Source organism: Gallus gallus, chromosome 19 (genome assembly GCF_016699485.2).
Source record: "Gallus gallus isolate bGalGal1 chromosome 19, bGalGal1.mat.broiler.GRCg7b, whole genome shotgun sequence".
In the NCBI taxonomy this organism is placed as follows: domain Eukaryota; kingdom Metazoa; phylum Chordata; class Aves; order Galliformes; family Phasianidae; genus Gallus; species Gallus gallus.
This window is the reverse complement of record NC_052550.1, coordinates 4,346,387-4,371,552: the sequence shown is the minus strand read 5'-3', so window position 1 is coordinate 4,371,552 and position 25,166 is coordinate 4,346,387. Positions and strand designations below refer to the sequence as shown.

Sequence of the window (25,166 nt, the reverse complement as noted above, 5' to 3'; positions counted from 1 at the left end):
GAATGGATTTTAATTTATTGCCCTAAACAAGCTGATTGCAGCACGGTCTGTGCAGTTTTAATCACTTCTGCTGTATTTACCAAAACAAACCAAGGACAAAAAAGTTCTTCTTTCCTCATCTCCCCATGGTCCTGTGCTGTGTGGGAAGGGAAGGGAAGGGAAGGGAAGGGAAGGGAAGGGAAGGGAAGGGAAGGGAAGGGAAGGGAAGGGAAGGGAAGGGAAGGGAAGGGAAGGGAAGGGAAGGGAAGGGAAGGGAAGGGAAGGGAAGGGAAGGGAAGGGAAGGGAAGGGAAGGGAAGGGAAGGGAAGGGAAGGGAAGGGAAGGGAAGGGAAGGGAAGGGAAGGGAAGGGAAGGGAAGGGATCTCTGTCCTCAGAACGTTTTTTTGTTTGTTTAAATACAAACTCTTCTTGTGCTCACATAAAAGAAAGGAAGGTTACAGTTCTGTAAGTAACTCTGCACAGAGGTCTCCCCACAAATCAATTGCCAGACTCCTGGCTCCTGCTTTCTAAATGTTTAATATTATCCCATCTCCACAATTAGTATTAGCAAAGCAGCGATGCTCATACCAGACATACCGAGCCCGAGTTATTCCGGCACTATCAATATTAACACGCACACAAAAGTTGCGACATAAAAATAGATGCACACTTTGCTGACCAAATTAACGCGATCGTATTTCAGATCACAGACAAAGGGTACGTTTTATTTATGTCTGAAAACGAAGCAAACATCTTTAAGTGATAACGTGACATAAATTTACTTTGACACACATCCGCAATAAAACGTGTAAATATCCAATAAAAATAAAACAGAAAATAATTGCAGACAAAACGCCAAGTATAAATTTTATTGAGCGACTCTGACGACATTTATAGTTGACATCCACAGAACAACGGGAAACGGAATGGGGCTGACTGGAAGTGGGAGATGGGGGAAGAGGTGCTGGGCATGGCAGGAGGGGTGGGGATGGGATGGGATGGGATGGGGGTCCATCTCCACTGACAAAGCAGCCTCTCCCCCACTGACCTCAGAGATTCCAAGCGCTTGTGTTAAAAACTAAGCACAGGTGATGATGCTGCCTGGGCCAATGGCCCCGTGCAGTGCTGAACAGGGATGGAGCCCATTCACTTTGCTGAGTTCTCTGAGCTGTGCATAGCGACCAGGGCTCCCCACACTGCCCCGGGGCTCTCCAAGCAGTGAATGCACGGGAAGTGAGCAGCGATCGATAGCTCTGATGGCGCAGGAGATGTCTAAATCACAACCACTGGTCCTGCTGGCAGCCTCAGCAGGAGGCCATCAATACCTGGGCTGCAAAACCTGACCTGGGATACAGGTGCTGGAAGGAGAAGTTTGGGGGTACCACACTTCGTGTAGTTGTGTGAGCACAGAACGCCCACCCTCAGAGCAGAACCGACCACCCCACACAGCCCCATTCAGACACTGACCTGCCCCATGGCCAGCCACGCTCTGACACGGGCAGCTTAATGATACCCACAAACCAATGGGTACAGAGCTCAACACTTATACTTCTGGCTGCCTACAGAGTGGATTTTCAGCAGCCTTCACTGTACAGAGAAATCTGAAGGGAAACCTGATGCGTTGTGTACCTCCATTTGGACCCAATCACAAACAACACTTGTTTAGGACACCACTCAGTTCTCCGTTCACATTTACTTCTATAGATGCCACTTCCAGCAACAAGCCTGAAAAATATCTGTGGTTTAAGAGCAGCAGCTCTTACTCATCCAGAGGAGAGAACCGAGCAGAAGAACAGGGCATTGCCAAGCATTGGCTCCCAGCCCTCCATCTCGGCACACTCCACGGCAGCAGCACTGCACCCGGAGCAGAGCACAGCCCAGCATGGTACACTGCCCTTGGTTACAATGAAGTAATGCACCCCAGTGTAAGCGCACTGTTCTGTTAAGAGAAGCCCCTCTGCTTTTCCTAAAGTAGGGGATGGACCCCACATACACCCCACAGCACCAGGGGAGGTGTGGGAGCACAGCAGCAGGACAAAACCCATCCAACTTCTGCACCCCATCACCTGCAGCGCTACGCCTCAGCCTGACAGCTCCACTTCTGTAGGAATAAGCCATGAAATTGTCATGCAAAGCATATGACCTTCTTGAATGTACATCTAGCTGCCAAAACGGGCTCCCCTCTCCTCCACAGTGCACTATAACCAAAGTCTCACCTCCAAGCCCTGGGCGTAGGCTCACTCCTGAACTCCTTCCTCTTTTCCCTCTGTCCCTTCCAGCTCCAAGCAGCACCATTCCCCACACTCCACTTGCTTTTATTTCTGCATCCCTACAGCTTGTCCTCGAGAGCCCCGGACTGAAGCCATCACCTCCCAGCAAGGGAAGACCCCAGGACACAAGCATGGACCCAAGTTACACAGAAAGAAACACAGGACCCACAGCACAGGGCCACTGTTAGCAAGAACCGGACCACACCTGGGTCTCACCTCCGTGCTGAACATCAGCCGAATGGGAGATCTCCACTGCAACACCACTTCCACCATTTACCAACACAGCCCAAACCCTCCCGCTGCTCAGAGAAGCCCTGTGCCACCACTTGCAGACGCCGTAACTCCGAGCGTGCTGATGGGCACACACACACACTGAGGACAGGAACGGGACCTGCGCAGCTGTAAGAACCTCAGAGAGCTCCAACCTCACGGGCCCTAAAAGCTCACAGCCAGGGGGGGCACGGAGACATGGGAATGCAAAGCATCCAAATCAGGCAGCTTGCAGACCTCCGTGCATCTACTCTGTGCTCCCAGACGGGGTCAGCCCTCACCTCTGCCCTCTCAGAGCAGACCCCTGCAGAGCCACAAACCCACCTGGGGGTGGCTGAGCACCCCGAGCCCCGGCTGCAGGCACAGGCAGTACATCACTGCAGGGCAGGGCAGCGTGCGAGCCGCCAGCCCGGCCAGCAGCATCAGACAGCGTCCGTCTGTCTGCACAGCGGGGGATGCTGCAGCGCGGAGCCACGGGGCACTGCCGGCTCCCAGAGATGCAGTAATTCACGTGCAGATACACAGCTCTGAGCACAGAGGGACCAAGGAGCTGCGTGAGCTACAGACAGCAGTGTGTACGAACCCTCGGCTGCCTGCTGCTCCCTGGCAATCAGCGCTGTCTGACACCAGGAAAGCCCGCTGCACATCCCACAGCCTGCACCCAACACCTGCAACGCTTCGTGCTGATCTTTGCTAAGAACTTTGAACTGCACACGCTTCCAGTCACCTGTTCAGACTCCCAGGTTCCTCACAACCCAAGCGCCACAGCTTGCTGTGTTTTAACACGATAATTAACAGGAAAAGCAGAAGTGACAGATGTATTTGCCTTGCCAGGGCAGGGAAAACACAAACAAGCTGAGAACATCTTCCATCAAACAAGGAAGCCTTACCTTCACCACTGTAAAGACACCCCATCAGCACGAGGCCTTGTTTTCTCCCACCTTTCCCAGGGAACTCGCCACGCACATCGGAGCCCAAACCCCTTCCCGATTCGGGCGCGCTGCCTTCTGCAGCCGTGCCATTCCCGCTGCCTCCCCGCCAGCTCCGCACCCCGTGCCATGCAGGAGCACCACGCTGCATTGGGATCCCAGCACACATCACACCTCAGTGCTTTGCACACGGGAAACCATCCGACACGGACAGAAATGAAGAGCAGAACGCAAAGGGAGCACGGAACAGAAGCTGGGCTGCAGACTGGGAGCATGGGGACACAGCACACAGAGCGCCGGGAGCGCCCCGCACCAAGGAGCACTGCTGCCTGCGCCCAAAGCACCAGCACACACATACGGATCTGCTGAGCCTTTATTTCCAGCTTGGGGGGATCAAACCGAAACTTGGGATCACCCATCTCCCTCCATCCATCCTTTGCATCACAAAGCAGCTCGCAAATAACAAATGGTCGTTCGGTGGTATTTTGGACGCTTCGCCCATCACGGATCTGCTCCCCAAACTCCCCAACCTCCGCCACACCGCACACCGACAGCACCGCGTTTCTCAGCGCAGAACACTGCCGGCCACAAAGCGCAGCGTGAGGGCACTCAGCCCGAAACACCGCTGCTGGGAGAACAGAAACTAAAAGTTCTACACTGAGCTGTACGGGCAAACGACACGAACGCAGAGCCGCCGATTCCACTCGTGATGAAGCACATTAACTCCTTCACTTACAGCACATCGGCCCCTGCTCTGCCGCGATCGGATCCAGGAGCGGATGCCAAGAGCTCCACCTGTTTCTAATTAAATAATTGAACAGCTTCAGTATTTAAGCGCTACTCGCTGCTACTTCGTTTTTCCAGACTTGGTGCAAATCTGGTAACCTTACAGCAAGAGGAATGGTTTACTTACAGCTGGTCACAGCGGGGTGGGAACTCACACCCCACCCTGATGTGAGTCGGATCCGATGCGATAATGGGATGAGACTCACAAAAACGAATACGGGAAAGCACAAACGAGAGCCGGGCTGAGCTTCCAGCCCTGCAGTTTGGTCACAGCCGGCCGTGCTGCCCCGCTCGCCAGCAGCCACCTACTGCACTCCTACCCAAAAAGCCACCGTGAGACTTTGGGACTCGCGCCTCTTTTCAGAGCACCTCAGCACCGCGCGCTCCTTTGGTTTCCATCAAGCAGTTCCAACCCCTCCAGCGGCCGCACGCATTCAGCTCAGGGCTGAGGGCCGGGCTGAGCCGTGCTGGTCGTGGAGATGCAGCTGGAACTGCCACATCCTCCAACACACACACACACACACACAGACACACAGTCAGTGGTGCGGGACCCACAGTGCCCCATCGCCCCGGCAGCGCAGCGCCGGTCTCCCTGCTCACCAGCAGAGGGGTGTTTGTGGGACGGTGTTGGTAAGCGGCACCAGAACCACAGCCACGGAGCTGCAGGGACCGCCGCGGTGCCTCCCAGCAGGAGATGCGGGAGCTGAGGGTGGCAGCGCTGCTCCGGGGATGGGATTCACACCCACCACCACCACCACGGCCACCCTCAGCGAGGGCTCCTTCTCTCCACGCACACCTTCACCATGAGTTACCCGACGTGGGTCCTTCTTCCACCACGTGGCAAACTCACACTGAAGTGATGTCATGCTAATTTCACTGCCTCTTTAGGAAACACATCGAACCCCTGCAAGAAGAGCACGCAGAGCTGCACGCGCCTCAGGGACAGTCTGTAAGGGAAGAGCCGCATCTGACACTCATAGGAAACTGCCACTCTGCACCTCTCGTCCCACTGGCGCACACTCTGAGCCTTAACCCAACTTCTGCCCTGCACAACCCTGCCTGGAGCGGGGCAGAGATCACAGGGAAAGCGGCTCCGGCCTTCCGTCACTGCCCTTGAAATACACTGCTGTAAATGAAGGGGGGGGGGGCACACACAGCTCCCTAAGACCGAACCTCACACTGACAGCGTTGGCAGCACAGCGCTTCACCTGCAAGCGGGAGGAAACACCGCGCTGCCTCTGCGCGGACGGGCGGATAATTAAAGGGAAAAAAGGCCAATTTGAGACAAATTAACTGCTCTGCGCGGGCGGAGCGGCGCTCTGCGGTCACTGCGGGGCTCTGTGCGCCGTTGGCCGCGCAGGGCCGCAACGCGGGCAGCCGAGAGCCCAACGCTGGCGTCACCCGGCGTCACAGCGCGACGCTCCACAACAGGTTTTACAGCGCGCACAGAAATTAAACCCCGAGAAAAGCCAGCTTTTTTTTTCTCCCCCCCCCCCCCTTCCTTTACTCAGAACAGAACAGAACGGTCCATCGCCGCGCTGCACCGCACGGTTTGCCGACACGCCGCACCGCCCGGCGCACCCCGGCCCGAACCGCCCGTGCGGCGCTGCCCTTCGGGTCCCGCGCGGCGTTTCCGTCCCCGCGCCGCTCCGGCACAACTCCGCCGCGCGGCCCCCGCCGAAACGCATCCCGACGTAACCCCTTCTCTTTCATCCCGCTCCACATCCGCCTCTCTCTCTCCCCGCTCCGCCCGGTACCGCCGAGCGCCCTTCCGAGCGGGGAAAGTTCGGCCAAGTCCGCCTCCCCGCGCGGCCTCCGCAGCGACAATACGGCGGCGGCGGCAGAAGGGGACGGCGCTCCCTCCCGCCGCACCTGAGGGCCCCGCCGCCGTCCCCCGACTCCCGCGGGGCCGCGGCCGCCGCTCGGCCCCCGCCGCACTCCGCGCTTCCGCCGGAGCGCCCCGCGCCGCCGCCCCCCCCCGGTGCCGCCCCCCCTCCCGGCGCCGCTCGGCGGGTCCCCCCCGCCCGGTGCCGGCACCCCGGGGCCGCCCGCGGCGCCGCGGACGCGTCCGGCGTTAGAGCGCCCCCCCGGCCCCCGCCGCCCCGCGCCCCCGCGCACACAAAGTCCCGGCACTCGGGAAACTTTCCCCGGCCGCCGCGGGAGGGACGGAGGGAGAGGAGGAGGAGGAGGGCGGGGGGGGAGAAGGAGAGCGCTCGGAGCGGTGGCAGCGCGCGGCCCCGCGCGGTTCGGCCGCGGGGAGCGGCGGAGCGCAGCCCCGGGACGGAGCGGGGCGAAGCGGCGACGGCCCCGGCACGGCAGCGCCGGCTCCGGCGCCATCTTGGGCCGATCGATGAATTGAACAAAGGGGATCGATGTCCGATGGGGGCGCCGATCGGTGCGGGGGGGGCGGAGGGAGCGGCGCGGCGCGGCCGGGCGGAGCGGGGGTTCCCTGCAGGCGGCGGGGCCGGCAGCGGGAGGAGGAGGGGGGGAGGCCGGGCCCGAGGGAAGGCGGAGAAGGGGAGGGGGGGGGGGGGGTCCGGCGGCGCGGCCCGGCCGGTGCGGCGAGCGGGGGAGCCTGACCTGCAGCTGCTGTAAATCAAAGCGCTTCCAATATTGAAACATCGATCCCACATTGGCCGCCATCTTGAGACATATTGAGACAGAGTGAGCGGCTGATAGAGAGAGAGAGAGGGGCTGGAGTTCGGAGCCGGGAGGGAGGGGGAGGGAGGGAGAGAGGGAGGGGGGAGGAGGGGCGGGGGGGCGAGGGGAGGGCGGCGGCGGGGAGCGCCCAAATCCCGGCCTGGAGCCGCGCCGCCCGGAACGCGGAGTCAGCGCGGGGGGGTGCGGGGGGGGGGGGCGGCGCTCCGGAGCGCTCCCGGTGTCCCCCCCCGCAGCGCCCGCGGGGGCCGAGCCCGGGCCGTGGGGAAGGGGGGGGGGGGGGGCACGGCGCCGAGCGCCCGGTGCTGCTGCCCCACAGCGCGGAGTGCGGCGACAGGGGGGAGGATGGGAGGGAAACGGCGAGGGGAAGAAAGTGCCGGGGGGCGTCTGCTTCGCGGCGTGCTGGGGGGGAGCGGGTCTGCGCTGCGGGGGGGTGCGGGGAAACGGGGGGTCGGCGCCGCGGGGCGCTGCTCGGGGAGGGCCGGGAAATGCGGTACATCTATAGAAAAGGGGGGTTAAAAAGGTGAGAGAAGTTATGTTGTGCTGAAAGATGCGTCCTACAGATAGCAGCGTTCTCCTCGCTCCTCTCCTGAACAGCACGGAGCGCTCTGCCAGGCGCATCTCTGCGCGCACAGCCCGCAAATACAGCAGCCCCCAAAGCCCATTTCCTGGCAGGGAACGGGCAGAGCTGTACCTGTCCGCCCGGGTCGGCCCTTCACGGCGCTCCCACCCCCGGCCCTATACTCTCCATCCCCTACACGGTGCTCCCATCCCCTGCACTGCGCTCCCAGCCCGTGTCCCAGCTCAGCCCCACTCTGTGCTCCCGGCGCTGTTTTGCACTGTGTGTGTGCAAGGGGAAAATAAATGCGTCTTCCCCCGGGTGAGTGAGCGTCGGTTTGTGCTCACGCCGGCTTTGATCGCCGGGTGCACGCGCTGCTCGCTCCGGGCGGCGGACGGACTGCTCGAAAATGGCCCCGTCCGTCACCGCTGAAGTTACGGCTCAGGCAGCGCCGTGCAATCGCCGCCGATCGTTTCCCGTCGCCGTCCTCCCTGGGAGCAGCGCGGCCGTTTCTGCCTCCATTTCCACTTTTTGCCGAGGCTGCTGCTCACAAAGATACTAATCGCGATGGCGGGTTTTATGTTAATGAGTCGCACGTAATGATCAACCCGGCAACTACAGACCTTCAAATCGCAGGCTGGCCGCGGCGTGGCCGTGACCAATGGCACTGGGTGGGGACGCTCCAGGCCTGCGCCCGCCGAGCGCACAGCCGACGGCGCCGGGCACGTGCGGCTGATGCCCGGAGACGGAACCCCGCGGCTCCCGAAGCGCAGCGCTCGTGGGGCTGCTGGCTGCTCAGCGCAGCCACGGCCGGGTCCTGCGGTGTGGGGGGCACGGAGGCTCGGGGGCCCCGTGGCACAGCCTGATGGACGTCCGCGGGGACGGAGCTGTGCAGCCCTCCGGAGCCCGGCTAACGACGTGACGGGTTTGGTAGCGCTAAAATAGGATTTGAATCCCGGGAAGCATCATTTCACATTCCAGTGATCTAATCAAAATCCTCTCCTCTAATCTCTCCGTGGTCCCCCTTTTCTAGATGAAAGAGGCCGGAGTTGCTGCCTTCACCCTTCATCCGCTGCCTCCCCGTTCTACCAGTCTGTTCTGTGTCCAGGCAACTGCAAAGAGACATTTCAAAGGCTCCTGCCGTGCCATGGAGATGTTTTCTCTTGTTAGTTTGGGCTGCAGGTGTGTGTGCCTCAAGGATGAAGTACCGCGGCGCTGCTTTGGGTTGGGGGCACGCAGTCGAGGCGCAATAAATCACAGCGTAACGCTCCGCTTTGAACGCACACGCACAGAGAAAGGGAAAGAAAAAGGCATCTGACCCGAACCGCTTTCTGGAAACACATCTGGTTAAAATCCAAAGTTTTAAATTGAGTAATATTTTAAAATGCATTTGGTCGGTATTAAATTACAGTGTTATATCTGATAATATTTACGATACTAATGTGTTAAGCAGAGGTTTATATCTGTCGAGAAACGTGAATGATTGTCATATGGGGTAACAAATGTATCCTGAGATAAATAACATTTTACGATATTTTTAACATCATTGCAGTCTTTTTTTTTCTTTTTTTTTTCTTTTTTTTTTTTGCAGGAGCTCCATCCTGTCTCCTTGCTGCCAGTCTGACAGAGCAGCTCTGTGCTGGATCCCGACGTGTTTCAGCAGCGCGGTGGTGAAGAGGGGCACACGGTGTGGCCGAACTGGGGATGTGCTGGGAACGGTGGGCCGGCAGCCGGCTGCTGGGCGCCCGGTGCTCCTGCTGGCTGCAGGGCAGGATCAGTGCCTCGCCTGCCGTTGCCGTTCACCCAAGGAGGTCTCTCCTGCCGGCTCTGCTTTCTGGAAGCGCTGCATTCCATGCCGTCCTGCGGGGCTCAGAGCCCTGCAGAGCAGTGGTGATCTGCGCCGTGTTTCTGCTGGACCGTACCTGGCCGAGAGGGAAGAAGGAGCCGGGCTGTCGGTGCGCCCTGGCAAGCAGCCGGTGGGGATAAAGTTTCCTCAGATTATGATGTTTTCAGAAATCAGCTCTGTGTGCTCGTTTGAGGCAGGCTTCCTTAAGGTTAGATTTGATCTGTGTAAATGCTAACTTCTCTCAACGCGCATTAACCGAGTTCTGCAAAAGTAAGCACAGTGCACTTGAAGTTTAAATCTAAAATGATGGCCGTTGCAACCCTTCAGTTGTAGGTGTGTTACCTACAAGGTTTCTTTTTCCTTTTCTTCCAGGTGTAGCCACACAGACACCCTTACCAAGCTCACAGAGGGGGATTAAGATTGGATATATGGAAGTTTTTTACCATTGGGGTGGAGAGGCACTGCACAGACTGCTCAGAGAGTGGTGCCCATCCCTGCAGAGCCCCAGGGTCAGGCTGGAGGGCTGTGAGCCCTGATGGACCTGTGGGTGTCCGTGTGCACTGCAGGCAGTGGAACCAGATGGCCTCTGGGTGTCCCTTCCAACTCAAACTGTTCTGTGATTCTACGATTTTAGGTACAAGTGTTTAATTAAATTTCATTTCTTATTAATGTCACTGCGCTATAAGATGTCACTAATACAGATATTTAACTAGCACAGTTGCTTTGCCACTTGCATTAGACCATCAGTAGCAACTGGACTTGTTGTGCTTCATGTGTCGTTGTCCAGAACATGAAAAGCAGAGAGGAACTCATCCCAAATCCCGTCCCTCTCCAGTCTGAACACATCATTCTGCCACTCTTCAGCTGGATTTGAGAGCACAGTGAGCCTTGTTCCATCCATCGTGTTACACCGTGCCCATTGCATAGTCAGACTCCAGAGGGACCGCAGAGAACAGAGCTAGCCAAGCAGACAGGTAATTTATGTTGCTGAGAGATTTAGCCCAGATTAAGATCAAGATTCATATTATGCCTTTAACATCACAGATTTTTTTTTTCCAATTATTGTCGATGACTCCACTGATTTATGTCCTGTAACAGCCAGAGGTTTTGCAGCACATAAATTGCAGAAAATTTGGCCAGCAATCCATGGTGATCTGTGCAGGCTCAGGAACCCCCTGAGCTGCAGAGGGATGGAAGGCGGAGGGCACTGCAGCCTTCCCTGGGTGCCCACCCGAGGGCAGTGGCAGACAGCACTCTCACCTGGCTGGGCTCCTGTTCTCATCCGGGATGCTTGGAATCACTGTGGGGGTTCCCATCTTGTTTGGTACTTTGGGGAAGTTTTTGCACAAATCATGTACAGGGTAGCACACATGATCCAAATGTGAAATCCTTTGAGCACTACAGAGGCTCAGGTAGGTGGAAGAGAAGAAAGCAGTTCTTACAGAGGGCAGGGAAAACGGCCACAATTAAAAGCGAAGCAAATTTGGGCAGTGTGGTTGCTTGCTCATTAGCTCTGAAGACATTCATAAGCATTCAGCATAACCCACAACAGATCTTCATTGAGAATTTGTGGATTAACCCACAGCAACAAAGGCATGTGATGACATCGTAGTGGTATTCTTTGCCGTGCGCCGTAGATGTTACTGAAGACCCCAAAAGAACAAACAGCATCGATGTGCACAGTGAATGGAGTCTGCCTTCCCAGACTGGACACATCTGCAGTATTTCTGTCAAATAACTGGTTTTCTTACAGTGCATTCTATCCAGATGCATGGTCAGGTTTTGGCCAACATAAGCAATAACAATACCCATAGGCAATCAAAAGAATTAGAGAATAAAAGGACCTATCAGATCATCTACTCCCTGCAGCTGGCAGTGAAGAACAGTTTCACACTGAATCCAATAAGTATGTGGTTTGTGCCAGCTTTCATTGTAGGCATTACCCTTGCCTGGTTGAGCTTCACCCCGTATGCAGGGCGATATTGGAGGCAGCGTTCTGCTGGGGTGAGCCTGCACGTGCCTGTTCTGGATGGGCAAAATTCCAACCTTTTTTCCTCACTCCTGGAACTTTCCACTTATTTACTTCTTCTTCACACTTTCTTTCATTTTTTTTTACGCATCTTTTTCTGTGTTATCCAACCATTGCTGCTCCTCAACTCTTGCTATTCCTCAACTCTTGCTGCTCCTCAGCTCTTGCTTCTCCTCTTGTAGATCTTCAGTATTTTCCATATTATTTAAGAATAAAAATCGGAAACCAATAAACAAAATCCCTTCCTGCTTTCTGAGCCACGCTGATGATGCTCCTTACTTTGTGCCATTCCCCCACGGTGGGAGCGCTGGGTTAGTGCTGGAGCTGGGGCTGGGAGCTGTGCTCAGCTGCTGTCACCGCTCCCTTCGTGCCATTCACTGAATCTCCCCGCAGTTCCTCCATTCTGTGTGACACCTGTGGTCATCAGGAGATACAGATCTCGTGGTGGCTGTGAGGTCAGAAGAGGGAAGCTGCAAGCAGGCGATGGAGAGATGAGTACCTGAGACAGCTGAGGGGGCACTCCCTCCCCTACCAGTTTCCCTTTCATTCACTTCCCGATAGGGCCAATAAAGCGGGTAAGCGTACAGCTGATGCTATCTTGGAAACAAAGAGAGAAGAAAGGTTGTTCTTGCACTTCCAATCGTGGCAGCTCCCTCTCCCACTGGGAAGAAGGGCAGGTCCCCACACTCCCCCCCAGCCAGGCACTGCCTCCCCCTCCTCCTGCTAACCCTGCCAAGGGTGGTCCAGGGGTGGCACCGGGTCCGGTGCTGCTGGCTCAGCCCTGCAGTGCTCAGGGAGAGGCAGCCACACCAGGCCCTGTTGCAACACGCAGCGACGGGAGATGGGAGGCAGACGGGTGTGCGGGGCCGGAGAGACAGGTGTGTGCGGAGATGGGCGGATAGCGAGGCAGACAGACAGCCTCATCCGGTGCGAAACAAAACCCCGCAGCACTGGCTGGGAGCTGCATTGGTCGCAGCACAGGATGTTTAGGATGGTTGAGGTGGTTTGTCTTCAAATAACGTGTGTGATTTCATTTGGGGAAGCGCATCTTTTCTTAGAAACACGACTGTGACTTGCTTGGAACAACTGTGATTCGCTGCAGACACAACTGTGCTTGGCGCTGTTGGACCCGAACGCCGGGGTAGGAGAAGCAGTAACTGTGGATTAATGCAGAAAGGGAGAAAATAGAGACCCTTCGAGGGAGCCATAAGTTCACTGCAGCCTCCATATACTGGCACAGTGTAGTAAATATTTTGCTGTGGAGAACCTCCTCGTGGGGAGTGCATGGGGTTCCTGCCTCAGCACAGAGCGCACACAAAGCTGCTGCTCAGCTTTTTGTGCCACTCTCTCTCGTATGAGACTCAGCCAAGTGAATGGGAGACGCAACACACCACCAGCTCAGCACCAGTCCTGTGCCAATGTGCTATAGGAAGGCCATGTTTAGGAGGTGGATATCCCTAGGGGAAATGGTACACCTGAAAATGAACCCACGTGCTAAAGACAGCAGATCAGGATTGTATTCATTCTGTAACGCGTAGGAAAGAAGTTGATTGTTTTTCCCTTGGCATTGCTTCACTTCCTGCTTGGTGTTTGGGTGGTGATGGATTACCAAAAAGGAAAAAAAAGAAAGAAAAAGTAAATGTATTTTAAAATTACCTTTTGCTTTTGAATAAATAGATCCAGTCTCATTCAGGTCACAATTCTCCACGTGTACACCTGGCCCTTATTTGCACTGCTTGGCCTTGTCCTGGATGGAAGCTTTAACCTGATGTGAATCCAGAGGAGTTACATGGGAGCCCATGGGATTGCTGTGCATGTCCTTGGGGGTAGGCTGGTGCAGACCTCGGCCGACGCATCTTGTTGTGTTCTTTCTGTAAATAACCAGCTGGATTTGGCCCAAGAGTAAAACAAATTGAAACCATTCACAAAGAGAAGAGGTAAATGGCTTAAGGGATCAGAGCAGTGTATTGGTGGGCTGCCTCCAAGTCTCCAGTTTTTAATAGTACCCGAGCTCACACAAAACTTTAGTTTAATACGTTCCTAAATGTGCTGCTGTGTGGGGCCGGCTGCTGGCTCCGGGCCGTGCATGTAAGACCTGTTTTCATGGAAGGATTATATTAAAACATTTAAAAACTGCAAGAAGGAGAATGTTCGAGGGCAGCCAGCCGGGAGGAAGCACGTCTAACTTCATCACGTGAAGTGTTTATAAGTGCAGTTCATCAGCATGTACGAAAGAGTAATTTTGGGGGGAACTTTTCAGGCCTCAACTGCCGCACAGAAAAGAAATAATCGCTGATTTGTCTTTATCAAGGATTCCCAGAGAATGCGCTGCGCTCCAGATATTTATTTTGACCTTTTATTCTTTTTAAATATCTTATTGTTTGGCTGATGGGTTCTAATTAGCGTTTTTGTCTGCTCTCCGTGTGTGACTGACAGAAATTGTTTGTCTGGTTTCTCCGAAAATTGAAATTCTTAGAAGATTTTTGACAAAACGTTGGACTTTCTCAGACGTCTGATTCACTTCTAGGCAGTCCTACGCAGAGCCAGGAGTTGGCCTCAGTGGTGCTGGTGGGTCTCTTCCAGCTCCGGATGTTCTGTGATTTGGTCACACGTGGGTTGCTGAATTTGACCTACAACCCCCCCATTTCTATTTCCCTTCCAGCATCGGTGTAAATCTGAAGTGACACAGAACGGCTGGAATTGCAATGACGCGGTGTAACAGCGCTGACTATCAAGCTTCATATATAGATTAGATTAATACATAAATCTAATTTGATATTTCACATTACTGGGCTAATATTTTACAGATGTAATGCCAAGTTGTTAAGTAAATGAAAATCACGGAGAGTCCAATTCTGAAAGGATTACTCAGGCAAAAATCCCTGAAGTCAAAGGGAGTATTGCCTGAACGAAGTCTGCAAAATTAGAACTAGAGCCATATTCCCAAAGCAGACAAGTAGATTTATCTTAGAGATCTGCCCATGAGTTGAATTCTTGTAGCAATGAAAGATATATTGGGAAAATGAACAAGGAGGTAACCTGAAATGTAAGGAGAGGCTGATAAGATCGCACCAACCCTGAGCAAGCACTTGTGTGGTTGGTGATGTCAACAGGAACCCGAGCTGCTTTAATAAACTTGTTCATAGTTGTCCTATACGTTGCTTTATATACCGAAAGGCACAGATCACTTAAGAGTTTAACAGGAAAAGGATTTATATTAAATTTGCACATAAAATGCCTCTGTGAAATATGTGAAATGCTTTTTTATATGATTCCAATAAAACATTGATCATAAAACTCTGCCCTCCTGCTTTTTTATATCCAGCTTCGGCTGTTGCTTTGCGTTTAAAGTTTGAAATCTGTGACACTCAGCAGACGTAAGTGTGGGGCAGCTTTAATTGGTGAGGACAGACCAGCGCTCAGCTCTCTCGCTCAGGGGTATAAATCAGGAGGAACCCCACCAGAATCGGTCAAACTCTGCCTCCATGCAAGAGGCTGTTGGGCTGAACGACACGAGCTCTGCAGTTGCTATGAAATACGCAGCGCTGTGTCTGTTTATAGCTGCTCAGGATCTGGCCCACTGACTGGGATGGAGCTCAGCCAGCGCTGATTTCTGCCCTTTATCATGAGTTTGCTCTGAGTTTCACGTTGTAAATTCTCCCGACTCGTGCTGCCAAACTCAGCTCCGCTCTTCACAGTTTCGTACTCTGAGTGTGAACTGATACTGGTGGAAATCCAAGGGTAAAAAAGCGGTGAGTAGAAAGCACAGATCTGCAGCCTGGATCTGAAAGGAACAGCTTGACCACAGAGGAAGTTATTTGCACAAAAAGTATTCAAACAGATATGCACGGTTTACATGTGTTTAGTAAATCTTGTCTGAAAACTAGAACCAGCTGTATAGTATATGGAGGCCCTGATCCCCAGCTCTTTCTTTCGTACATTTGGATGATACATTTCAAGTCACTTTTTCCATCCTTTTATTCAGAGGCTGCTAAGGATTGAAATACGAGGTGCACGAGTTCCATCTCAACCTAAGAGGCCGTCAGCATCCTCAGGTAGAGCAGTACACCACCATGGCTACTGTGGAGCCATTCCCATTACCAGCCGCTCCCATTCCCATTCCCACTGCGGAGCCATTCCCGTCCCATCCCTCACCTCCACCTGCAGCCTGGAAGCAGAGGCACAAACCCCTCTTGGCTCAGGGGCATGGAAGGATCCTGGCTCACCCTTCCAGGCAAGTGTTAGGGCAACAAGCAGAGACTAGCGGCATCCTTACAGCAGGATTATCCCAGTGTTTGCCCTCTGTGACAGCAACAAAACTGATTGAACTGCTCTTGGTTGAAACAAGAGGAGAACCAGGCCTGAAAGCTAAATTTGCATGCGAGATTAAGAAAGCTGTAGATGCAAGCAAGATCTTTTTCCCTTTTTTTCCCCCTTCTTTTTGTGTGTGTGTCTAACTATGCAACAAATTTTGTAGCTGAAATTTACATACTTCTTGATTCATGAAATTATGAGCAGCTGCTATTTTGCTACATTCTTAAATTGAAAAGGCAGCGAAGAAAAGAACAGACACATTAGGCAAACTCCATCTGCCCCTCATGTCTATCACTTTCCTTCACTCTCTCTTTTGCCAAACAGGATACAATGGCATAATCAGATGTCTTGGTTTGCCTGGGAGAGTCCCCAGATTCATATTGCTGCCATCTGAGATGGGATTTTTGTTTTTAAGACAACTTCTTAGCACGGTCTCCTGTTCACCCCTACAAACAAGCATACGCATCTTCAGTGGCAACCGCAGAACACGAAGGATCTTTAGGAGGGGAATAACCTTCCAAATGGCTTACAGGCTTCTGGAAGCTCCTGGAAGTCTTCAGACATCGTTTCTTAGGGGGTTTTAAGACTGAGAAAGGATCACTTAGGTTTTAAAAGCTTTTCTATTTGTATTTTATTGCTTCCATCTTACTGTCCTAAGTACAGAAGTGGAAGGATTTGAGGGGAGGGGGTAAAATGTAAGGCTGACAATTAGGATAGATGGAGGTTATTTCTAGCTTTTGGAATGAATCTGAACAAATTCAATCTATGGTAGTTCCATGCTTAGAGAAAAGTTATTTCAGCTCTTTGGTGAAGAGAACCTCCATCTCTGGCACAGCTGAGAACAGCCTGGCCCTTTCTTTGTACTAAATGCACTATACAAACAACACCACGTTTCATCATGAGGTAGATTTTAATTTCTCCTTCTTGAATTAAAATATGGAAGCTCAGAATCTGATACCTATTTAACACCTGGTTGAACACTTAACAATGTGGTAACAGCTGAGTGCATCCCTGTGCAGTGGAGTTCCTTTCCTTTTGTTGCCCCACTTAAGACACAGCCATTGTCATTCAGTCTCATTAACATAAATAGGTTCCCTAGGAGATGTCCCATTAAAGTGGCCATCCCTATTAAGCATGTCCCAATTAAGTAGTGTTTATTGTATGGCAGGTTCCAGACCTCAAAGCAGAATAATTTTCAGTTCCTAGAGGGAAAAAGTAAGTCAAAGAAATTACATATTTTAAAAAGGCTTAAATTGATACAAACTGATAAGAGCCCAAAAATGAAAAATGAGGGCTGACATTTCATCCTTTTGTTTATCCTGTAATGCTGCTTTTCTGGTTTTGAGTTAAGAATGTAGCCTACACCCTAACTATGAATTTCTTGGCTTTGATTTGATTGTGTCATAACTTAATGTTTTATGACTTACAATCACATTAGTCATAGGAGTCACTCAAGTTTAGAGATGATGGAAAAGACATAGGGGATTGACAAATCCATACTCAGAAAGACTAATAGCCCTGTGATTGAAATGGTGGGCTGGGGCTTGGGAGAGCCAAGCTCAGCATCCAGGCCAAGCCGAGTGGTTCTGCCTCACTTAGAGCAAAACACCAAAACTCCATTCACAGCATTATTTAGACACCTGAACCAACATTTAAATATGTGTTCACATGACTGTATGCATGCATAGTCTATTTTGCCCTTTTCTCAGTCACGATGGATTTAAGTCAGGGGCTTCTTCAAGGTGCTAACAGGCTAAAGATGACACAACTTTCAGCTGTCTGCTGCCAAAGGCTACCCCTTATCCCCCAAATAGCATCAGCCACTTCAATGTAACTTCTGGGCTCTCAGCACAAACCCATCTTCAAAGAGGAGAAATTACTCATCTCCATTTTGTCTCAAAGACACCGGCAGGTACCTCCTCTCCTCCCTGTTATGCTACGGTGAGAGGTGAGCTGCAGCACAGAGACTGAGCAGAGCAGTGGGAGTAATGCCATCTTCTGCAGCCAAAGGGGATTCAGTAGGCTTGCACTGCAGCCGGGACGTACGCACGTCAGCATTTACCCTGCAGAACTGAGACATCCCTTTGTATTTAGTTTGGTTTTGCCCCTAATTATACAACCTGTCCTTCCTGTCAAGGAGAAACTTGTACCTGGGTGGAGTTCAATAAATAGAAGAAAAATATTCCTGTTCTAGGGCCACAAACTGAAATCTCGTGATGGCAAGAACCATTCCACGCCATGGGTGCAGCCCCTCAGTACAGCTAATAACAGAAATATGACAGATTTGGACCTTCTCAGAAAAGAGAAGTATGGTTTGTACACAGCGATGCCTTCCCTGCATCACTCTCTTCAGTACTTCTGGGAAATAAACTTCTGAGTATTCCCAACTTACTTGATTTCCATGCAGACTTCCAGAAAAAGCAATGTAAATGCGTTAAATACTTTTCCATAGTCTCACTGGAGTTATGTTATGAAGTATGGTTATAGAGAAGGATATATATACTCGATGGAGTACAGTCAATGTAGTATAGGCAATGGCGTATACTCAGGGGAGTACAGTTATGGAGAAGGAATAATCTCTGGAGTACAGCTTCATATGAAAGCCACGATTTCTTTGTACAGAAGTGCACAAGCAGTTTGCACACTTAATTTGTGGCCCGTGCCCTGCGGAAGATTAAGATTCCTTGTTTTTATAGGAGGTGCAGTACTTCCAAAGGAGGATTTGTGAGTAGGTGGTAAACTTTCTTTTGGGTCACCAGGCAGCTACTGGGTGCTTTGAAAGCACCTCCTGGGAGCCAGGTAAACTGTGGTTGAGCGTTGCAGATGTTCAGCTGTGGTCAAATCAGAAAGAAAGACTTCTATCCTTAAGGCAGTAAAGTAATTACACTTGGTATCCTCATATCTTGCTTCCAGTAAGTAGGCGCAGAACAATGTGGCTTTGTAGTGCCCATTAGCAATATCAGTACTTGGCAGCAAGAGCCTCTGGGAGTCTTTATGCAGCTTGCTGAAGCACCACATCACGGCGTGCAGGAGAAATGGTTAATGTTCAGAGTGTTCGGGGGTTCATCCTGAACACCCAAAGACCTCCCTTTATGTAAGTTTGTATGACTGGGATGAGAATATCTTCAGGGAAAGCTTTCTCTTGCGTGAAGATAGAGAATGTTTACAGCTGTACCAGTTTGTAAGTCTGCAGAAAGTGCAAAACCACAATCTCAGCTCCAAAGAGCTGCTGTTCCTCAGAGAATCTGAAATCAAGACCCAGATTTGGGCTTGACGTTTAAGATCTTCTCTAATAATATCTTTGTTAAGCAGTGATACTGAAAGTACACTTCCCTAAACTCCAGGCAGATGTTGTGTCAGCATTTCTGGTGTGAAAATATTTTTTCCAAGAGCATTTCTCTCAAGGCCATGGGCTGATGGTTGGACCAGATGATCTGAGTGGTCTTTCCAACCTTAATGGTTCTGTGATTCAAAGCGGCGCCCAAAGAGGCACACGAAGACTCAGATGGGTCTCCGTGCAAAAAGCAAAGCACAGCGATGTACCTGCATGGAAGCTTAAGTACATTCTTTTGGCTCTACCACAAATCAACTGCAGGGCACTTTGACACATCTCAACCTTTCAGAGTGTATTTTTTGAGCTCTGCTCATTATCTGAGCCTCCATTCAGGCTCTCTCAGCACAGATGCCTTCCTCATCAGCTCCGCACTAAAACATACAGTAAGTGAAATTCTGCCATATGTTAATACATATGTTTCAGTTTCAATAAGCATTCGATGCAGGGCTGCTTTTTTTTTTTTTTTTCCTAGGGAATAGAAATTACAGAGTTTATGCTATTGCCTTCACTTTCTATTTAAATATACAAGTGAGCTTAAATTAATTAAATAAACTACGGTTAGCTGCGTACAGCACAGCCTGTCACATCGGTGGAAGCGTATTGACTCTTAATGGTTCAGCATTTATCTGTTTGGTCCAAACCAGCTGGGGATGCAGAGTGAAACTGTCTGAGACTCTCTGTGATGTTGTAAAATGATGGAGAGGCAGATAGCCCGCAGAGAAGGTGTAACCGGGTTTTCACTTCATCCCCACCTCAAGTTTTCCCATCTGGCATATCACAACATAATGATGTGAATGATGTCATCAGACTGGGAAAGAGGATCTGAATGGGGTAGTCTTCTCCTTTCCTGAACTTTGTAAGCTGGCCATAAACTGTAATTAGCAAGTGTCTACCGCTGATTTCTGGCAGAGGCTCAGTCCGTTTTTCAGGGATTGGAATCAGCTCTGCTCAGCCACGATTATTCTTTTTGTTTGTTTGTTTGCTAATAAACTCTTGAAAAGATACTGGTCACCTGATCAGATTTACAGAGCAGTTGCCACGAGTATGCTGCTTTAACTGCTCTGCAATATCTCTGAGTGAAGCTTTTGATTTAAATTGAACTACCCTAGATTTGCACCATCGTAGGAGCCAGCTCAGGCTCCATAAGTCTCATACGCCGGCTTGAAAGCATCCAAGCAGTTATGAATGAGAGCAGCGTCTGAAAGACAGAACAAAGAAAAACAAGCCAAGAAAAATATCCAACCTACATCAGCTCTGCCTGCTGGATTCTTTGCTTTACAAGCAGAGAAACATCTAGGCAGACCCTCAGCTCGCAGAAGCTGGCACAGCTTTGTTAAAAATCAGTGGAGCTTTGCTGATTTATATCAGCTGAGAATCACTATCTGCCCCAATGACAAAAATGAGGCATTGAAACATAGTGGGAAGGCAGTAGGGTTTATCTACGGTTACAGCATTAAAGCATCATCATAAGATAAACTAATTCTTGTCTAATGCTTTCAGAAAAGGTGTCTATAGAAATACTGCGCCGACTCCTCTTTCTCAACATTGGCTTCTGATCACTGTGCCAACACTGGCATCTTCTCTTCCCTCAACAAATCAGCATGGCTCCTGCAAACTCTTCATTGACTGCCAATGCTGTGCTACCGATAATTTACTACTATTGAGAAACTTCCCTGCTTTCACTCTGCGCAAGTGAGTTTGCTCCTGCATGCCTGGATTTGTTCAGTTACATACTTTATGAACATTATTAAAAAGAATCAAAGGATTCTTTGGGGTTCATTTTTCATAAAATGTCTCAAGCATTTGATAAATAAATAATCTTCTACTTAAAATGGGCACGAATCCCCTAAAGACCCAGAGGTGCAAGCAGGTATGTGCCAAGCCCAGCTCTCCTCCAGGGGGATGCACATATCTATATACCTGTAATTATAGGCTGATAATTATATAATTCCCTGTATGTATATCATCGTTTGTGAATAACTGGGTAAGCTGGCAACACAGAAGGGCGGGACTGTATCATAAGCTAATAAAAAAAAAGCAATTATATTTCTTTCTGATCCAGTTCTCACCTTCCCGGTGAGATTGGGGCATTGTGCAATAAGTGAGAAATGAGGAACCTCAGAACACTTGGAAGCAAGATAAGCATCCAAATGCCTGACTGTGTCATTCAGAGCTCAGCTGAACTGTTTCAGTCAGGAAATTATGGGCTGCCATGGGAACAGAGGTCCTTGCCCACATTAGCAAAAGGAGTCTGAAGTGGGTCAGAAATGTTACAAGAATGGGCTTTCTAATAGCATTTGTATTATTTCCCAGGTTAATACAAGTTTCGGTCTAAGCATGAAGGCTAACATGACAAATTTCATTGCAGCTTTATGCAGCATCTCCTTGCTGTACCTACCGCTCACCCACAAAAAGATTCCTAGAAGAAGGCATCACTACAGTCACAGGCTGCTCCCTAGTTTTGGTTTCGTGCTCGAGTCCATCCTTCTGCATTTATCACACCTTGTTTTACATTAATTTTACCAACTGCTTAAATAGGGACCCTTTGTAATCTGTGTTGGTGCAGCATCTTGCAGAAGGTGCTCTTTGCTGCTGACTTATCAAAATCACAAAATTGCACAGAAGCCTTAAAAATACAATACATTGTGAACAACTCCTTTTGCTTTCTGATCTACGGTGCTAATACAAATCCCCAGTCCTTTTCCAAGGTGCAGAGCAGTGTCCCCAGGTGAACCAAAAATATTCACTTGCTATCTTAACTTTGAAATCCTCGGTAGTGCTCATAGTCTAGCGATGGTGCCCAGTATCAGGGTAGGATGGAGCTTCCAGTACGTAATCCAGAACTGAACAGATCCAGGCACGCAGGAGATAATTTAGCTGTGCAGACTGAAAGCACAATTTCTCAATTCTGGTGAATTATTGGTAGCACAGCATTGGCAGTCAATGGAGTACTTGCCCAAATTGTGATGATTTGTTAAGGCAGAAAGAGAAGCCAGTTCTGGCAAAAGAATTGCAGGCCATGGCAAAGAGAAAAAGCCAGCATTGTACTTACAGAGTCCTTCCTTGGAGCTCTAAATGAAACGTAATTTTTTTTTCAGAGGCTCAGATGCTGGAAGCCACATTCTCTCTGCCATTTATTACAGCTTTCTGTCACTGTGTTGCTGGCTGTAAAGCAGGCAAAACTGCTAAGCTGTTTTTTCTGTGTGAAATGAATATGAGCGAAGTGGGACAAATGTAGAGCCAAGCTCTCTGTTGGGGCTGAGCTGGTTATCTCAGCCTCACACTATTAAGGTCCTACTCAGCAGAAACCAAATCAGTATCATCAGATAGTTTATTTGCACTGGAGTCTCTGTGGCTATTACAAACTCCTAAATGATCTACAGGATGCTTTTCATGCTACGTCACTATTACCTCCCTTGCTCTGAAAGCAGCAAAATCATAAAGGTGGCTCAATCCTAAGAATACTGCCTCTGATCCAGCAAAACATGAAGGCATATCCTGAACTGAAACAACCGCTTACTGCTCACCAGCTCCAGGTTAGGCATATACTTGGTGATTTGCTCAATCTGTGAAGCTGATGATTCGGTTCTTTTCGAAGTTTGAATGTAGCTTGAGATAAAGGTTCAGGTCTGGGTGATCTGTCCTATACACTGGGAAGGTGCTGGAAGGGAGAAGGCATGCTAGGAAGCACGAAAAATGTAGGAGTTAGGAAATGCTGAGGTTCCATCACCTAGATGATAACAAGGTGGTAGGACTGACTACAGCCAAACCTGCAGACAGGTTCCATTTAGTTCACTCATTCATTTCTGAAAAGCTCTCTCTTGCACACAAGCTGTCCATGTTCAGTTTATATCCTTAACTGTGTATTCATGACATGATTATGTATGTAAAATAGGAGACTCTAGCCATTCCCAAGTTCTGCAAAAGTGAAATAAGCACATTTTTCTAATTTTTAAATAATTTTTTTTTTTTTGCCATGACTTTTCTCCATCACACAGACAATAAATATACTGAAGAACTTTGAAACCTAATATTTGATATGTAAACACTTCTCTTTGAGGGTATGTCTGCAGCCACTATAGGAAAAAAAAGGGATTGTCTAGATAATATTGAAGTGTGAATGACTAAAATTTGGATATTACATGCAACAGAATATTTCAGTGCCTTAGAAAAGTCTGTGTGATATCGTCTACAGAGCAGTACTCTGTAGATGGGATAGTTATGGGTTAGTTACTAAAGTACTTTTTTCCTGAGATTTCCCCTCTGCCCTCCCAAAGGGCCAATTAGCCCAATTTGGGCCAAGGACTTAAGATAACTTAAAATCTTTCAGAAGGGTATCATGCTTGGTATGGCCACAGAAGTCAATGTGAGATTCACTTAACAGTAATTACATTCGGTGCTAAAACAGGGCTCAGATGTTCATGCTTCTGCAAAATAATTGCTTATGCTCCTTTCCATGTTCAGAGTGGTACTTGCACTTTCCTAATATTCTGTGTTCAGTGATCCTAAATGTCTTCACACTCTTTACAGAGCTAAGGCAAAAAGCACTCTGTAAAACAGGTTAGGAATCAACGTGACAGCCTAACACATACGAAAAAGTCATCCTTAGTTGATTAAGAAAGGTTTTCGGAGTGTCTCAAGCTTTCCCAATTTATTGTTCAATAGTTAGGTTAGAAGTAGGGAGGTTTTAAGGGATACTACACATCCTAGAGCTATGTTGAATTTGTATCATTAGGGATTCCTAGAAAAACGAACATGGTCGGCAAAAATTTGAGTTCTATGCAATTCTACTCTTGAAAAAATGGATAGTGTGTATTCTACGACACTGAAGTTTCATATTCTGGTGCTATAATTAACAAATACACCATTTGGATTAAAAAAAAAAAATGACCACTGCAGCTCTGGAAAAGTGAGATGGTATCTGTGCATCTCCTGTCTCATAATCGGATTTATTACTGTGTTCTCCTCAGATGCATCTGTTGCTTGTTAGGTTTCAGCTGTCCACCAGACAGTTAACCAAGCCTGGCTTCATTCGCTCGATTATTAAATCACATATTCGGTGAGATTGTTCAGACAGGCCAGAGGGGCTTTGTGGAGCACTAACAATTCAGCACTTTTAGCAGGGAAAAAAAAAGACTAAGAAACGAGTACTTAGGAATAATTATGCTTTATACTAAATTCTCTCTAAAATTCCCTTCTGCGCTGGCAGGAGAAAGTGATAGAAATCTATCTGTTCCCAAGGTGAATTGCTTGTGGGGTGGGGGCAATGCTAGATGGGGAAGGTAGGAGCTGCTTGAATTTCTGAGGGCTAGTCTGGGCCAATTCCTTCGTGCTTGTCGGGAGGTATCAATTCCTGAAAAGGGAGTTTCCTTTCTCTTTCCTATGACTAGTCAGGATGGTGCCTACACACTTACCATATCTACATATGGGCTGACTTCCCCGCCCGCTTGGTGCCTACTAGCCCCACTTCCTTATCTAATCACGGTTCAATCAAAGTTAATTAGGGATCTAGTTTTCTGTTCCTACATTAGGAGTAAAGCAAAAGAAGCTCCTGGGCATATCTGATCAAGAAGCTGATCTGTGTTACAACTATGTAATAACTGGCACAACTGTGTAATTACAATACAGCACTATCTAAGGTTACATCATTATCATTACGCTTAACACTAAAACAAAACGTGGTTATCCTGATTGGTGTCAACACATTTGTCATATGCCACCCAGGAAGATGAGGCTATGTACATGCCACCACCCAAGCCCTCCTGAACTTGAAAAAAACACCTTTGTTTCTGTATATATGATATAATAAGAAAAATACACAGGACTTTGACTATTTGGGCTTAAATTTGCCCTTCCTTTTCACTTTTCCTCTTCTCATCGCTTCTTTAGGCAGCTTTCTGTTTGTTACTGAGTACACTGAATCACTGAAAGAAAATCTACCTCTGTGTGTAACGTTTGTCTGTAGTCTACCTATGCATATCTGTAGTCCATTTCCACAGGAAAGTGAACTTTGAAGACCCAACAGCAGTGTTAACTCAATGGCGTTGCACAGAGAACATACGTCTCAGTGTTGATTGTCTGGTTAAATAGGTATCTTAATGAACTAACATGTGTCTATCTACAAACAGTGTATTACATGAAAAGTGGAATGCAGCTGAAGGAAGAATAATATTGAAAATATCATTTTTGCAT

The 25,166-nt window shown here is 49.6% G+C and overlaps 2 protein-coding genes across 15 annotated transcripts in view; one reads left to right on the top strand and one right to left on the bottom strand.

The window, feature by feature from the left end:
• Nucleotides 1-6,895, bottom strand: part of CUX1 (cut like homeobox 1) — a 227,015-nt gene extending 220,120 nt beyond the window's left edge. For 7 of the 8 annotated variants that reach the window (NM_001290201.2, XM_015295631.4, XM_015295633.4 and 4 more), the window contains exon 1: nt 6,815-6,895. In NM_001290201.2, coding sequence (NP_001277130.1) covers nt 6,815-6,877 — 63 coding nt within the window. In that variant the 5' untranslated portion in view covers nt 6,878-6,895. Of the gene's footprint in view, nt 1-6,106; nt 6,705-6,814 lie in introns of those variants that run through there. The other variant, XM_046902273.1, reaches the window with a different exon arrangement.
• On the top strand, nt 6,376-14,623 carry LOC417507. Of its 7 annotated transcripts, XR_006931821.1 has the most exons (6): nt 6,376-6,629; nt 8,485-8,633; nt 9,043-9,505; nt 9,670-9,931; nt 10,085-10,271; nt 10,883-14,623. XR_006931821.1 is itself a non-coding variant. In XM_015295998.4 (3 exons), exons 1-3 carry the CDS (start codon nt 8,485-8,487, stop codon nt 9,673-9,675), a joined length of 519 nt encoding a protein of 172 aa, XP_015151484.1. In that variant the 5' UTR covers nt 7,594-8,484; the 3' UTR covers nt 9,676-9,971. The 7 variants fall into 7 exon arrangements, 3 of the variants coding, with proteins under 3 accessions (XP_015151484.1, XP_015151483.2, XP_015151482.2); XR_006931820.1 differs by lacking the exon at nt 6,376-6,629 and having other exon boundaries at nt 7,594-8,633; nt 10,085-14,623; XR_003071303.3 differs by lacking the exon at nt 6,376-6,629 and having other exon boundaries at nt 7,594-8,633; nt 9,043-9,931.
• The last annotated feature ends 10,543 nt before the right edge of the window (nt 14,624-25,166 follow it).